We start from the raw sequence: 17,313 nt of genomic DNA on the forward strand, positions 1-17,313 counted from the left end.
AGTAATTTCTCCATTTCCTCAAATTGTTCCATGGTTGAAAGAGGAAGTTTAGGTAATCCATCAGGTTTCGTCCATGTTGCCATTCCTGCTGAATTCATATGTCGCAGAACTGCATTCACTTTTGACTGAATTTGCTCATACGTAATCTCACTACTTTGTAAATATGATAGAACGACGCGCTGAAATTCCATTTCAGACAACGGTACAAAAGTCTTTGTGCTAGGAATCTTGATAAGAGAATGATGATTAGATGTCTGAGCAACAGATTGACTTTCCTGGTCTATATTATTTGCTTCCATGCTACTAGACAAAGTTTTTTCAATATTTTGACATTCAAGTCTTGCAGATGATTGTTTAACTATTCCACTAATAGATTAAATAGATTTAATGACAGGGCCAGCAGGTTTCTGTTGCAATAAGGATTGCATACTTGTTATAGATTTTAATTGATTTTGAAGCGGATTACTGCTAATTGTTCTTTGCAGCAAAAAACTTGCATCATCATTCTTTTCTTTCTTCATAAAGGTGCACTTTTTTATGTTATTTATTTTTTCAATATACGAATTGTTATTTTCATTTGAATTCGTATCACTTATTGAAAAATCGCCTGTATCATCAGTATCTGAAGACGGAGTCGGACTTTTTATAATTCTCTTTTGTTTCTTAGATGACATTTTCTGATCTTTTTGTTTCTTCTTACGTTTTGTAGTTGGCGTAGTACTCGATTCGCTATTTTCTAATTCATCATTTTTAAAGTCAACTAAATTCTTTTTTTCAATTATTTCTTTTTTTTTATTTATGTATTTATGTATATTTATATATTATTGAATTATCTGATGATGAAGTAATTTGTTCAATATAGTTATTCATAAACTGCTCAGCCACATCATAATTATCTAAAACATTCAAACAAATAAATATTAAAGTAGATTATTTGCAGATTTCTTTATGTCTAATAAATTTACATGTTTCAAAAATAAATTTTTATTTACCTTCTGTATGTAGAACAGTATGGACGTCAAATTTTTTCCATGACGATTCATAGACTGCATTAGATTTTACTAGTGCGTTAAATTTGACATCAGATTTGGTATTTGGCCAGTAACAAACTGAATTATTATCTGTTAACCAGATGAGAGGGACGACTGCACATTCCTTCTGAGTTCCATTTAAAAATTGCAACACTGCATAGACACTCATTGTAGCCAGGGGGATGTCTCGTTTTTTTCGCCTTATTCAATATCTTTTATGGTATATTGAGGAAATATATGCAAAATTAATATTTAAAAAATGCAACTGTAAATTATAATGTAAAAATTTATCAACTATTATTTAAATTTATTTATATTTATATTATAATAATTATCTCTATAAATTAAAATTTTTAATTCAGAAGAAATTCTCCACGCAATTAAAATAATTAAAGTATTTTTCTCACAGTCTATATATGTACATCTCTAAAATTTATGTTTAGGAATGCAGCTATCTATATGCACGTAAAGTACACGTGAAAAGTGCTACGTAATGTACATAAATCTGTAAAACTTTATTAAACCTTATTTATTTTCTTGTTGATGCTGAATTGGAAATACAGCATATCCATTTTTGAAAGGAAAAAGTAGGCATTTATGATTTATTTCTTCTACAAAGAATGTAATTGATAAGTCACAACCGTGCAGAAAAAATATTCCTAGTTTGGAAGATGGAATAAGAGTGTTATACAGATCATGCATATATTTAAACGGTGTTCCAACACATTTATAACGCCCATCTATGTAAATAATATGTTTAATTTCAACAATTCTATTAAAAACCGAAACAATATTGTTTGGTCTTTTTACAGAAAGTTTAAAACGATTAGTTATTAAAGTTAAGCATTTAAATGAGTTTTTATTTTGCGATTCACCAATAATTTGTTTTGGAATATATTTAAGTTTATTAATGGAACAATTTAAAGATGAAGAATCTAATTCTGTAATTCGATTTGCTATTTGTTGAAGTGGAAGCCTGGTACCACGAACTAATCTTTTTATTTTACCTAAATAATTTTCATATGGAAAGCAACTAAAACTTTCTAATGGGCCATACATTTCAACATCTTTGCAAATATGAAATAAAGAGTGTACATTATACTACGAAGCATGGACCATATATTTTTGCTGCTTGCTGTACAAATTTAATTATAGCTTGTTTTGCAATATGTAAATACGAAGCAATTAATGTTTTGCTGCATAATATTGTTACAGCTATATGTAGTAATAGGAGATGATTGTATCTTTTGCTGTCTAAATTATTATACATTACAATAGGAGAAAGATATATTATGAAGTTTCGGAATTCTACAGCTTTCCATCTTTTCACTTCTTTAAAACTACGAGGTTTTCTAGCGAATTCATTTGATATATATTTTTGTAATTGTTTCATCATACAATTCATATTAGCTAAATTTCCTTTTGATAATTTACATTTACGTGTTCCCTCTATCAAATAGTTTACTATAATTCGTCTTACAACACCTAAGTATATTAAGTGCATAGGATCTAAAGGGAATTGTGTCACTAATCCTATATCTTTGATTTTAAGTAAGGGAGATGTACCTTTAATATGTGTACAGTTAATAGTAGAAATTTGATTTAATGAAAAGTCACTATTTTTTCTATCTTCGTATTCTTTTTTTACCGGATAGTACAATTTTTTTTTTAAATGAAACTTAGAAAATTTATTTTGTCCTTTATTGAAAGTTTTGCTTTTTGCTACTATGCAACATTTTTCGCAACCATGCTTACTTGTATGTCCCATAATCATTTTTAACATTGCTCTCGCTGGAGCGTCACATATAAAATTTCTTATTTCTATTTTAAATACAGTGCCTTGGCATTCAAGATTATTTAATATTAGATAATTTATTTCTTCTATAAAATCTTCTAAAAATAATTCCAATGGATCAGGTTTTCCACTTCCACAAAATAAGCTTACCATACACGGCGAATCATCAATTAATACATCACTTCGTAATAATATAGGCCAAACCTCAATTGAACTACTTTTAAACAGTGGTAAATCATCAATGTTAAAATCTAATTGAATAACATTATCTATTAATGTTGTTTTAAAACCATGTTTTAATTTTTGTTTTAACTTTATTTCTATGCCAAAATAACACATGTCACCATTATTTAAACTTAATATTTTCATCTGTTTCGGAGTCTTTAAAAGAGATCTTGCAGTAAGCGGTAAATAATTATATGTCTGTTTCAACATTTGCAAAAGTTCATCGATTGCAAAGTGCGTGATATTATTTCTGAGAGCCCAATTACGTAAGTTATTTGTACTGAATATTGCACTTTTGATTTCATTACATTCAGAATAATTATTTTCGTTTAGATCATGCACAGGCGTATATCTTGTACTTATACATAAAGGATGAGTTTGTATGTTATCATCAGCAATACTAGTCGCAAGTATATCATCTTCATTTACAATAAATACATCATCGCTATTATTAACTATTTTCAAAATTCGATTCGTTTTCATTAATACTAGAAAGACCTAACATATTTTTATAGTTAATTTCATTATCAGATAATAGTTTTGTATCAATGAAATCTGATTTACACATAGAGTCTATCTTTGTAACAGTTTGAAATTTTTCATAATCTTTAGGATTTAATTGCGTGGAGACAAAAGAAATATCATTATTTTTTGAAATATTGCAACCAGCAAGTACTGCTTTTAATTTACGTTCAATTTTACGACGCAAATGTCGTTTACTAACAATTTCCTTTTCTAGAGGCATATCAAATGTAAATTATTTTCAAAGATTAAGAATAAAATTAAATTAAAAATTGCTTTTGTTACCAGATTTGTAAATTAAAATCTATTAATATGCATTATGCGTGAATTAACAAAGGTTTAATAAATCTGAAACATGAAAAAATATGTTGTTAGTTTTACATTGCATCATCATTACTAGTATTTTGAAAAATTATATAATATTACAGTAAAGACGCGAGTATACTAATATCAATTTACAATAGATTATATCAATATTCATAATGAAAACTCATTTATATTTGTCCAAATCTATCAAACATATTCTAAACATATTCTATAAAATATTAAATGTGATAAATGTGACGAAAAACGTAAGAGAACAACATATTTACATTATAACATTGCAGCATTATAATTTATAACAGAAATCCAACCTTTGTAAACCAAAAGTAAAATCAAATAATTATTAAAGGACAGCAGGCCACATTTTCTTCAGACCTACATTTATAGTTACAATTATTAACATACTTATCTATCTATAATTATTATCAATATTGTAATATAAATTAATTAAATTACAATTAAAAATTAAATAATATTCATTTTTAATAATGGATAGCATATAATGTATTTTTTAATTCAATATCTTTATTTATTAGAATAAGTCTTTGAATAATCACAAAATTATTAATGCATTTATTAATTGAACATTATATTGTTTAAATAAATATTTGAAAAGTATAGTTTATTAGACTAGACAAAACATTCTCGTGAGCCAAAGGTTCGAGATCCTTGATTTATAATTTATAGTATTGTATTATATACGGTTGTAATAATATATTATTTTATTAAGTATACTTACATTTATACGTTTGTATTCAAATGATATAATAACTGTCTTAAACACACTTGTTGTTTCCTTGGACAAAAATGATTTACTTTTGTCAACAACACTACGTCTAACCTAATGTATATGATATTATAAATGTGACGAAAACAGTACAAGACTATTTTTTCTCGCTGGCTAACATATGTATACCTACCACTAATGTAATGTATTATAGCAATACGAGGCCTAATAAAAGCTTGATTGAAGTCAAGATTTCTATACAAAGAATACTGGAAAGATCTTTATGCCTCAACAAACAAAGCGATAATATGGCACTAACCTAACATTTATTAACAGCGGGAGGGCAAAGTGCGGGGCGAGCCTCGCTGCTTGGCGCGCTACTCACAATCAGTGCCGTAAATACGGCACACTTTGGCCCGGCGCAATTATTGTTAGCTTAAAAAATTAAGCGGGTGAAATAATCTCGACATTTTATTGTGATTAATATTAATATATGAATTTAATTGTTAATATTAATAAAGTTACTTTTAATAATGAAATATTTCAATATGGGAGATTTTTAGGCAAAGACTTGCGCGAATCTCTCTCTCTCTCTCTCTCTCTCTCTCTCTCTCTCTCTCTCTCTCTCTCTCTCTCTCTCTTTCTCTCTCTCTCTCTCTCTCTCTCTCTCTCCTTTCTCTTTCTATATATATATGGAAAGAGAAAGGAGAGAGAGAGAGAGAGAGAGAGAGAGAGAGAGAGAGATTCGCGCAAGTCTTTGCCTAAAAATCTCCCATATTGAAATATTTCATTATTAAAAGTAACTTTATTAATATTAACAATAAAATTAATATATTAATCACTAAGAATATAACGGCTCTCTATATATCAAATATAAATTAGAAAATAGAAAGGCTATTCTATTAATATATTTTTCTCACCTATAATTCTGTAGGGGGGTTAGAGGGTAATATGGGAATTAAAAATCTAGTATGGATTTATTCCCAAATAAAAGTCTTGGTGGTGTACCAAGCAAAATTCGTGCCCCGTGCACAATTAGTTAATTTCAACGAAAAATTAATTTTCGTTGGAATCAACGCACCGACATCCGCGTATGGCTCGAATAGCCTTTCTATTTTCTAATTTATAATATATTAATATTAATCACAATAAAATGTCGAGATTATTTCACCCGCTTAATTTTTTAAGCTAACAATAAAATTTCGAATGATCATATATAATTTCAGTATATATATCACAAATTTTATACCAATATAATCAAACGTTTGAAAGACGTATAAACTTATTACTAATTTTTAACGTATATTATATATATATATATATATATATACTATATAATAATATACGTTAAAAATTAGTAATAAGTATATACGTCTTGGAAACGTTTGATTATATTGGTATAAAATTTGTGATATATACACTGCGATTATACGATCGTATAATTACAGTATATATATCACAAATTTTATACCAATATAATCAAACGTTTCCAAGACGTATATACTTATTACTAATTTTTAACGTATATTATTATATAGTATATATATATATATGTATGTCAAGAGGTAGCTTTCGGGACGATTTTTAGAATGCATTGGCAGTTTTGAGAACTCTTGGTGGTTTTCAAGTCAGTCCTGAAAGCCATATATGTTTATCGGCATTTTTAGGAACTGTCCTAAAAACTACCATTCTTTAATTTCTTTATATAAAGTCCTTAAAATTGCCAATAAATATAAAAATTTTATACTAAATACATTTAATTGTTATTATTTAAAAGATAAGCTTTATATATGTTGTATATATTTATAAACAATTTAGTTACAGTACTAATTACTTGGTTAATCTTATATAAAGTAAATATATAGTCTTTTAGTCAACTTTGCTATATATGTTTTTAAAACTGCCGTTAGACATCTTTGCAAATATAAATAAATGATTAAGTAAAAATTATAATTTTAGTATGTTTTAAAGAAGAATAATTAAAGATGTTTTAAAATAAGATCAATATTTAAACATTTTGATATTTTTTTGTTAAAAACTAATTGATCTGCAAACTACCATTTTACTGTATATATAATATAAACCTATCATTTGCGCCAGATCTTTTAATACTTTTGCTTTTCATACATCCATATGATTTAAATAATTCATTAAGACCTTACGAACTTCTAATAACTCATTAAGGCCCGTATTCATAATCCGTTCTTATATTTAAGATCGTCTTAAGACATCGTTCAATCAATCAAGAGATGCTATGCGGCCATTTGATTGGTTGAACGAGGTCTTAAGACGATTTTAAATATAAGAACGGACTATGAATACGGGCCTAAGTGTCGATCTTAGAAGAATAAATACTTATGGAAAAATTGTAAGTTGATTGACTATCGCATCGTTTTTTGCCGCGTAGCAAGTGTTGCCGCGTTATAGCTGTCACTGTGTTTTGAGTGTAGTTTCTGAATGCAGCCTAAGAAATAGATAGTAAAATATCCTCTTTTAATTTGTGAGACACAGTGTTACACAATGTATTCTTTGAGCAAAAATAAAAATAATTATAAAATAATGCGTAAAAAAAAAAGAAAAACCAGAGGATGGATAATATCTAGTAGTAAGTAGATAAAATTATGTAAAATTTTATATATGTAATTATATCTATGTATCCAGTAAACATTAAATACTAACTAAATTACATTAAATACTAAATAATAACATAACATCTATGTTATAATTTTCTACTGACTATTATTGTAACTGCAACAATGTAATATGCCTTCTATCTATGTAACAGTTAGTGAGAAATTATAACATTGAGGTTATATTACTGTTACTTACTGGGTAATACTTGTTAAGTAATAATTTTGTATACAAATATTGTTTTAAGAAAGTTATATGGCTCTTGAAGAAATTGCTAAAAATCTGAGGAATAATATACCAAAAATATATTTAAAACGAATCGACTTAAGTATCACTTCAAGTTCTATGGAAAGTAATGAAGGTGACAAAAAGTTTTATATCAATATATTATTTTTTATATCAATTTTATTTCTTCTAAAAATATATAAATTATTTTTTAGATTTTGATACTAATTTGTTAAGAAATACAGAAAAAAGCAATCAACAAGGTATGCGTTTTGATATTCATGTTTATATAAACTTATTTCTTTATAAAAGTAATATGCGTAGAAAAGCAATACGTAGCTGAGATATTTAGCTATCTTTTATTTAGTATTTTTTCATAAAATATTAATTATCAATCATTTAGAATAATTATAGTTTCTTTTTTAGATATTCAACTAAGTATTTCTGAAATATCTCCAGAAAAAAGTAATCAAGGTGTGTGCTTTGATCCATGTTTATATAAACTTATTTCTTCATAAAAGTAATATGCGTAGAAAAGTAGTATGTAGCTGAGATATTTACCTATCTTTTATTTAATATTCTTTTTATAAAAATATTAATTATCAATCATTTCGAATAATTATAGTTCCTTTTTTAGATATTCAACCAAATATTTCTGAAATATCTCTAGAAAAAAGTAATCAACAAGGTATGCGCTTTGATATCCATGTTTATATAAACTTATATCTTCATAAAAGTAATATGCGTAGAAAAGCAATACGTAGCTGAGATATTTAGCTATCTTTTATTTAGTATTTTTTCATAAAATATTAATTATCAATCATTTAGAATAATTATAGTTCCTTTTTTAGATATTCAACTAAGTATTTCTGAAATATCTCCAGAAAAAAGTAATCAAGGTGTGTGCTTTGATCCATGTTTATATAAACTTATTTCTTCATAAAAGTAATATGCGTAGAAAAGTAGTATGTAGCTGAGATATTTACCTATCTTTTATTTAATATTCTTTTTATAAAAATATTAATTATCAATCATTTCGAATAATTATAGTTCCTTTTTTAGATATTCAACCAAATATTTCTGAAATATCTCTAGAAAAAAGTAATCAACAAGGTATGCGCTTTGATATCCATATTTATATAAACTTATGTCTTCATAAAAGTAATATGCGTAGAAAAGTAGTATGTAGTTGAGATATTTATCTATCTTTTATTTAATATTCTTTTCATAAAAATATTAATTATCAATCATTTGGAATAATTATAGTTCCTTTATTAGATATTCAACCAAATATTTCTGAAATATCTCCAGAAAAAAGTAATCAACAAGGTATGCGTTTTGATTCATGTTTATATAAACTTATTTCTTCATAAAAATGACATGCACAGAAAAATAATAACATTATTTGGTATAATTAGTTCTTTTTTTAGATGTTCAACCAAGTATTTCTCAAACTAATCTTTTTGAAATACTAAATGATAAAACAATTGATAATACAGGTAATATAACTAATTTAAATATTGAAATGTTATGTTTAACTGCATGATAAGCATTATTACATATAAATATAAATATTCTATATCCATTTTTGATAATAATAATACTAATTTTGTTACAATTGTATTTTTGAATAAATTTTTGGAAATTTTAAATTTTAAATAAACAAGAAACAGCCTATCTACAAAATAATATTTATAATTCATATTCAGTTTATTATTTTAATTTTGAAGTTAACTTGCTTAATTAATATTACAATATTAATTAAATATTTTAATTTACAAGCAAATTTATCATGAATTTTAATTATTTTTTAGATTTAAATATTAATTTTTCTATGAACGAGGATATCTCTTTGGAACATATATTGAATTCATCTTTTATTACTTTAGCAGAAATAAATGCTCAATATAATGAAGTGACAGAAATAATAAATGACTCCAATGGTAAAGTATTGTATAATAATTTAATTGTTTTTATGTAAACTAGTGGTCATATGTCACATAAATTATATGGATATAATGAATTTATACAAGAGAGTGTGTATATGTGTGAGAGAGAAACTTCTTTTATTTAATTATTATAGTTAAAAAATAATTGCTAATTAGTTAATCTAGTATGTATGTACTAGTTAATCTATTATGATTTATTCTCGTAGGTATTAATTCTAATGTTGCAGAAGACAATATTCAAAATAAAACTTTAAAACTTTGTCAAATAACAACAGTTAACCAACAAGGTAACAATACAATTTATATCTATTTGCTTCCAAATTAAACGTTGTTACATATAATTTTATAACGAACATAATATGGTTATTTTAATATAATGTATTATTAATAGATTAATATGTATAGTTATATGTATATTTTGTTATATAATGTCATGCCAAAGTTTTGATATTAGATACACAAGCAAAATCTTTAAAAAATCCTTAAGAACTATAAATAAAGATAAATTAATCAAACAGATAATTTAATAAATTAGATTAAATTCTTTATTTTATTGAACTTTTTGAAGAACTTATAAGGTATCTGTTTATAAATAATTACAATTAAAAAGTTTCATAACTTTAATAATATTATAGAAAGCTCTCTATAAACATATAGCATATATAATAGTTTTGAAATTTATTTTTAAGTATTTTAAGTATTCTAAGTATTCTATTTTTCTCTTTTGTATCTTTGATATAATTATTGATATTGAAAATAATATATATATATATATATATATATCTATTACACATTAATATATATATATATATATCTATTATACATTAATATAACACATTAATGTATATTCATTACGTATTACATCAAAAATTATACATTTTGATTTCAGACAATATTTATGAAGACAGTGAGGATTACAATAATGATCCAGATTATGATGTTTCCAATGATTCAGATGATGAATCAAATATTTCTATTTCTGAAAGCTTTGATAAAAATGAAAAGTCTAATACTACAAATGATAGTCTTAATACCTCGAAATATACTTATGAAGAAAAAGCAAATTGTGATGATACAAATCTTATTGTGCTTAAATCTCAAGAGAAAGGACAAAATAAAAAATATTTTTGCAAGTATTGCAAAAAATTACAAACTAAATTCGCACGACACTTAGAGACTGTCCATAAAAATGAGGAAGAGGTAAAAAAATTTATTTTGCTTCCTAAAGGTAAATATAATATATAATAATCTATACACATCATTTTGAATCAAATGTTGCATTATACATATCTTTATTAAAAAATGTTTATATTATTTTTCTTTTATTTTTATATTATTTTTCTTAGGTAATTCAGAAAGAAAGGCCATCATAGAGACTATTAGAAAAGAAAGTAATTTTATATATAATACTAGTTCGCAGTTTAATACAGGAGAATTGATAGTATCTCGGAGACCTTCGAAAATTAACAAACCTGCATCAGAATATATTTGTTGCCCAAAGTGTAAGGGCTTTTATACAAAAAATAATGTAAGACATCACTTTCAAAATTGCAACAAAAGAAGTATTGGCAGACATGTTATGGTACTTGGTAGAAAAGTACAAGCACGGATACACACTAAAGCCAGTGATATGGTTAGAAAAGTAATCTTCCCAATTATGAGAGATGACAATGTGTGTAGAATAATAAGATATGATGAGTTAGTGATACTTCGCGCAAATAAATTATGTAATAAATTTAGGAATCAACGCCACCATGATATGATAAGAGCAGAATTAAGACTTTTAGGTCGTTACTTAATTTCTATTAAGAAATTTAATTCAAATATCACTAATTTTGCCTCAATATATCAACCATGCAATTATGATTCATGCATTTTAGCTGCTAAAGATGTAGCTCAATTTAATCCTGATACTAATAAATTTAAAACACCGTCTGTCGCTACACGACTTGGTACGCTCTTAAAAAAATTAGGAAACATATTATGTACTGAATATATAAAAAAAGATAATAATGAGGGTTTAAGAAAGGTAGAAAATTTCTTGAAACTTTTAGAAGAAGATTATGGAGCAACAATAAATAAAATAGCAGAGGAAACTGTAACGCAAAATAAAAGACATAATAAAATTGAATTACCAAATATGGAGGATATACAGAAATTATATAATTATTTAAAAGAAGAAAGAAACATATTGTATAGTGAGCTTATTAAATCTTATAATTACAGTACATGGTTAGAATTATTAAAAATTACGCTTATTTCTATGCAAGTTTATAACAGAAGAAGAGCAGGTGAAATAGAAAAAGTTCTAATAGAAGATTACAAATGTTATAAAAGTGTAGGAGAACACACAGATTCCGAAGTGTACAGTTCATTATCAGAGGCTGGAAAAGAGGTAATATTATTTTAATAATTATTAAATAAATAAATTATTGCGTTAAAATATATTTTATATCTAATAATTTATATTTTTCTTCCTTTAAATTATTTATATTTTATTAATTTTAATGCATAAAATTTAAAATACTTTTATTATATTTATTCTATAATAATTTTTCTTTTATGTATTTTTTTCCGTTTGTTGCATTAGGCTATTAAAAAATTCGTTACATTTGATATTAGAGGTAAACTAGGTCGTACAGTTCCCGTATTGTTGCATTCACAATTACAAGATTGCATCGAATTATTACTGCAACATAGATTAAATGCAAAAATAAAATCAGAAAACCCTTACCTTTTTGGCATTCCTGGATACGATAAACATCGATATAAGCATTTGAAAGCGTGCATTCTTATGCGAGACTATTCTTCAAAATGTGGAGCAGCAAAACCTCTTACTTTACGAGGCACCAAACTACGAAAACATATTGCCACAAAATGCATCACACTTAATCTTTCAGAATCGGAAGTTACAGAGTTGGCAAACTTTATGGGTCATGATAAAAGCATACACAAATCGCATTATCGACAGTCAATTCCTGAATTAGATATTCCAAGATTCTCCCGACTTCTAAATCTAGCTATTTTTAATGAGGAAAATGACAATGAAGATGGAGAAATTGAGCAAAATCTTATTTCTGAGAATTTAAATGACTCATCTGAATCCTCTCATTTTGATGATATTGAAATTAACAATAATATACCATCATCAAAAACACCTAAGAAAAAACGAAGCAGTAAGCATATATTTTAAATAATTTTTTGCATTATATAATAAAATTTTTATTTTGTAATTTCTGTTACATTTATAATATATTAATAATATATAATAGCTCTCTTTCTATAAAAAAATAGTAACTGTAATTATTACAATTACTAAAATGATAACTTTTTCTTTAATATTTATCTTAACTAATAACTTTAACATTATTTTAATATGCAAAGTGTCCCAGAGTAAACGTATCAAATGTTACTAGCATATTCTTGAAATCATTTTGAGATGAAAATCCTATAACAAAATATCGAGGCTATAATAAGTTTTAAAACATTAAAAGTTAGCTAGTCATTGCGCTATTCAGTCAACTGTACATCGTACAATAGTAAAGATGATTGAATGACTTTAAATGCTTCTCATTTAAAAACTATTTTAGCCTAAAGATTTTAATATCATAAGATTTTTATTTTAAAATGATTTCAAGAATGTGCTAATAATCTTTCCTGCATTTGATTTTGGACTGCATATTAAGAAAACATTTTATATTACTAATATTTTATTTTATAAATTATACATATGTTTCTTATATAATAATTAGTTGTACTAAGTTATTCAATAAATTAATAATATAATTGCTAGCATCACCATTTGGGCCAACTAAAAGGAAGCGATGGACGCAAAAAGAAATTCAAATAATATTAACAGATTTTTCTCAAGAAATAGAAAAATCACGCTTACCATCTGGAAGAGATATTGAGACTTTAAGACAAAAACATTCATGTCTACAAAAACGCACAGTGCCGCAGATAAAGACATGGCTTCATAATATTATAAGTGGTAAAACAAAAATTCCAAAGATTTAATTAATTTTTATAATATATTATCTTCCCAGAAATATTTTTAATATAAATTTAAATATAAATTATTATTAAATATTCTCAAAATAATAATAACTAGAAGTATAAAATTACTTAAATCAAAAATATTTAGATAAAAAATTTATAAATTTTTATTTTATTTTTAAATATATTAACGTGCTTAATAAAAGAGTTTTTTGCACAAATTTTATACAATTAACATGATAAAATTAAGTTTCTTGTAATTTGGTTTTAAAATATAACTAAGAAAATACAGTTTAAGTACATTTATATGCAAATTTTGTTATAATATATGTGGCTAAACTTTTAGTCTTTTTTATTAGTATGTTAAGCAATAATTTAGTTTTGAAAAAAAGATTCCGGTAATATTCCAAACTATGAAAGAATTTACAGTATTATGAAGAGATTGTTGTAATAGATATAAGATTACAAAATGTATTACAGTTAATAGAAAAATTTTATACCAGATAAGATTTTTATGTATGTTAAACAGTACAATGTAGTACAATATTTTCTGTTGTTAAATCTGCAAACTATTATAATATTAAAAAAGATTCTTTCCTTAAAGTGCTATATAAAACTGTGATACAAGTGATAAGACTGTATTAAGAAAAAGTTAAAATGCATTGTTATGTGATAGGTATAACAAATAAATTATATTTTATAAGATATTGTTATAACAAAATCCCTATAATGTATTACCTCAAAAAAAGAAGTACAACTTTGAGTGTGTATTAATAATAAATTTTATGAAAAATATTTATTAATTATTGTTAAATATTATTATTTATTATTTAGTGATTACTTTTACCTTGTAACAGATGCGATAAGATACGATAAGATATATAATACATTACTAATTAACTAATATTTTGATTAATAATTTACTTACAATCTCAAAATATCTAATATTTCCCAATTTCTTAAAAATACATACATATATGTTTTATTCAGAGTCAAGATTTAAATATTTGATCGTCTTTCTTGTTGCCTAAAAAAAAAGACTTAGAAATGCGGATACTAAAAACGAATTGCATAGAAAAGGGTAGAATAATAATATATAAAAAAAAGAATTAAATTACACGCTGAAATCCTAAGTATAATGTAAGAAATTGTACACAAAAAAATATTAAATATTTCCTTTTTAAATTCATATTTGATTAATTATGATACATTCCTTTTTCTCTCTAGCATAATATTAAAAAAAACAGAATGGAATAGTTTTTTCTTCTCTTTCGGTCCGTTCTCTTTCATGTATTAGTGAGCATTTTAGCATATTATAGAATTCAATGCAAAGAAACAGACTATTAAAATTAAACATAGACAGGTTAAACATTTTCATAATAATAAAAATTATTATTAATTTTCCTTAAATAATTACATTGATAGAGATTTGCCCATCATAGATCATTTAAACCGATAATGCAACATTCTGAAATAAATCATAAAAAAACATACAAAAGAAGAGCTTTGTAAAGTATGTCGATAGTGTTTAGAAAGCCAAAAATATTAAAGATCTTATAAGACAGCAGCTTTCAGATCTATACATAACAGCAAAATGGCAGTTATCAGACCGTTGACTTTTTGACAAGACCGAAATGAAATCTATTTGATTCATTAGTTCGATAGATATTTGTCCATCACGAGACAAAGTAATTTTTAAAATTATTAAACAAAATTCAGTTCCCATAAGTTTGTCATTTAAATCCGCTTTTGTTCCGCAGATTAACTAAGACCGATGTGCAGAATTAATGTTTTGGATCACGTTAAACTAATACTGCAACATGTTTCTAAGCAAACATTAAATGAAACATATAACAGCTTTAGCAGGTATTGGAATTACGCGTAAACGCTGTAGGAATTATATTGTTTTGCTCAATTGGTAGATTTCAGGTCTATACATAACAGCCGAATGGCAGTTTCCGATCCGTTGAATTTTCGACAACAGATGACCTAAATTATTAAGTCTGTTTGATTCATTAATTCGATAGATACTTGTCTATCTGGAAAAAAAGTAATTTTCAAATTATTTACACAAAATTAAGTTTCTATGAATTCTTCATTTGAACCCGATTCCGTTCCGCAGATTAACTAAAACCGATGTGCAGAATTAACGTTTTGGATCACGTGAAACTAATACTGAGACATGTTTCGAAGCAAATATTAAATGAAACATATAACAGCTTTCGCAGGTATTGGAATTACGCGTAAACGATGAAAGAATTATACTGTTTTGCTCAATTGGTAGATTTCAGGTCTATACATAACAGCCGAATGCCAGTTTCTGATCCGTTGATTTTTCGACAATAGATGACCTAAATTATTAAGTCTGTTTGATTCATTATTTCGATAGATACTTGTCCATCAGGAAAAGATGTAATTTTAAAATTATTTATACAAAATTCAGTTTCTATGAATTCTTCATTTGAACCCAATTCCGTTCCGCAGATTAACTAAAACCGATGTGCAGAATTAACGTTTTGGATCACGTGAAACTAATACTGCGACATGTTTCGAAGCAAATATTAAATGAATCATATAACAGCTTTTGCAGGTATTGGAATTACGCGTAAACGCTGAATGAATTATACTGTTTTGCTCAATTGGTAGATTTCAGGTCTATACATAACAGCCGAATGGCAGTTTCCGATCTGTTGATTTTTCGACAATAGGTGACCTAAATTCTTAAGTCTGTTTGATTCATTACTTCGATAGATACTTGTCCATCAGGAAAAGATGTAATTTTAAAATTATTTATACAAAATTCAGTTTCCATGAAATCTTCATTTGAACCCGATTTCGTTCCGCAGATTAACTAAAACCGATGTGCAGGATTAACGTTTTGGATCACGTAAAACTAATACTGCGACATGTTTCGAACCAAATATTAAATGAAACATATAACAGCTTTTGCAGGTATTGGAATTACGCGTAAACGCTGAAAGAATTATACTGTTTTGCTCAATTGGTAGATTTCAGGTCTATACATAACAGCCGAATGGCAGTTTCCGATCCGTTGATTTTTCGACAATAGATGACCTAAATTCTTAAGTCTGTTTGATTCATTAATTCGATAGATACTTGTCTATCTGGAAAAAAAGTAATTTTTAAATTATTTACACAAAAATCAGTTCTATGAATTCTTCATTTGAACCCGAGTCCGTTCCGCAGATTAACTAAAACCGATGTGCAGAATTAACGTTTTGGATCACGTAAAACTAATACTAAGACATGTTTCTAAGCAAACATTAAGTGAAACATATAACAGCTTTAGCAGGTATTGGAATTACGCGTAAACGCTGTAAGAATTATATTGTTTTGCTCAATTGGTAGATTTCAGGTCTATACATAACAGCCGAATGCCAGTTTCCGATCCGTTGATTTTTCGACAATAGATGACCTAAATTCTTAAGTCTGTTTGATTCATTACTTCGATAGATACTTGTCTATCTGGAAAAATGTAATTTTGAAATTATTTACACAAAATTCAGTTTCTATGAATTCTTCATTTAAACCCGATTCCGTTCCGCAGATTAACTAAAACCGATGTGCAGAATTAACGTTTTGGATCATGTGAAACTAATACTGAGACATGTTTCTAAGCAAACATTAAATGAAACATATAACAGCTTTAGCAGGTATTGGAATTACGCGTAAACGCTGTAAGAATTATATTGTTTTGCTCAATTGGTAGATTTCAGGTCTATGTATAACAGCCGAATGCCAGTTTCCGATCCGTTGATTTTTCGACAATAGATGACCTAAATTCTTAAGTCTGTTTGATTCATTACTTCGATAGATACTTGTCTATCTGGAAAAATGTAATTTTGAAATTATTTACACAAAATTCAG

General features: G+C 26.0%; 1 protein-coding gene and 1 long non-coding RNA gene across 2 annotated transcripts; both read left to right on the forward strand.

The window, feature by feature from the left end:
- Nucleotides 1–7,510: 7,510 nt before the first annotated feature.
- LOC145947755 (uncharacterized) lies at nucleotides 7,511–11,392 on the forward strand (the record flags this gene model as incomplete). The annotated part of the gene is made up of 7 exons (XM_083057534.1): nucleotides 7,511–7,607; nucleotides 7,696–7,743; nucleotides 8,899–8,979; nucleotides 9,295–9,423; nucleotides 9,660–9,716; nucleotides 10,319–10,657; nucleotides 10,776–11,392. Coding segments are annotated over exons 1-7 (1,368 nt in total), but the record flags the coding sequence as incomplete, so codon positions are not given.
- Nucleotides 11,393–11,450: 58 nt separating this feature from the next.
- Nucleotides 11,451–13,466, forward strand: LOC145947754 (uncharacterized). The gene is made up of 3 exons (XR_014427234.1): nucleotides 11,451–11,824; nucleotides 12,330–12,605; nucleotides 13,223–13,466. It is a non-coding gene; the product is annotated as an uncharacterized LOC145947754 (long non-coding RNA).
- Nucleotides 13,467–17,313: the final 3,847 nt, after the last annotated feature.

The sequence above is a fragment of the Prenolepis imparis genome, unplaced genomic scaffold (assembly GCF_030444845.1).
Source record: "Prenolepis imparis isolate NDT839.2.m4 unplaced genomic scaffold, iyPreImpa1.0 SCAF_136, whole genome shotgun sequence".
Taxonomy (NCBI): Eukaryota; Metazoa; Arthropoda; class Insecta; order Hymenoptera; family Formicidae; genus Prenolepis; species Prenolepis imparis.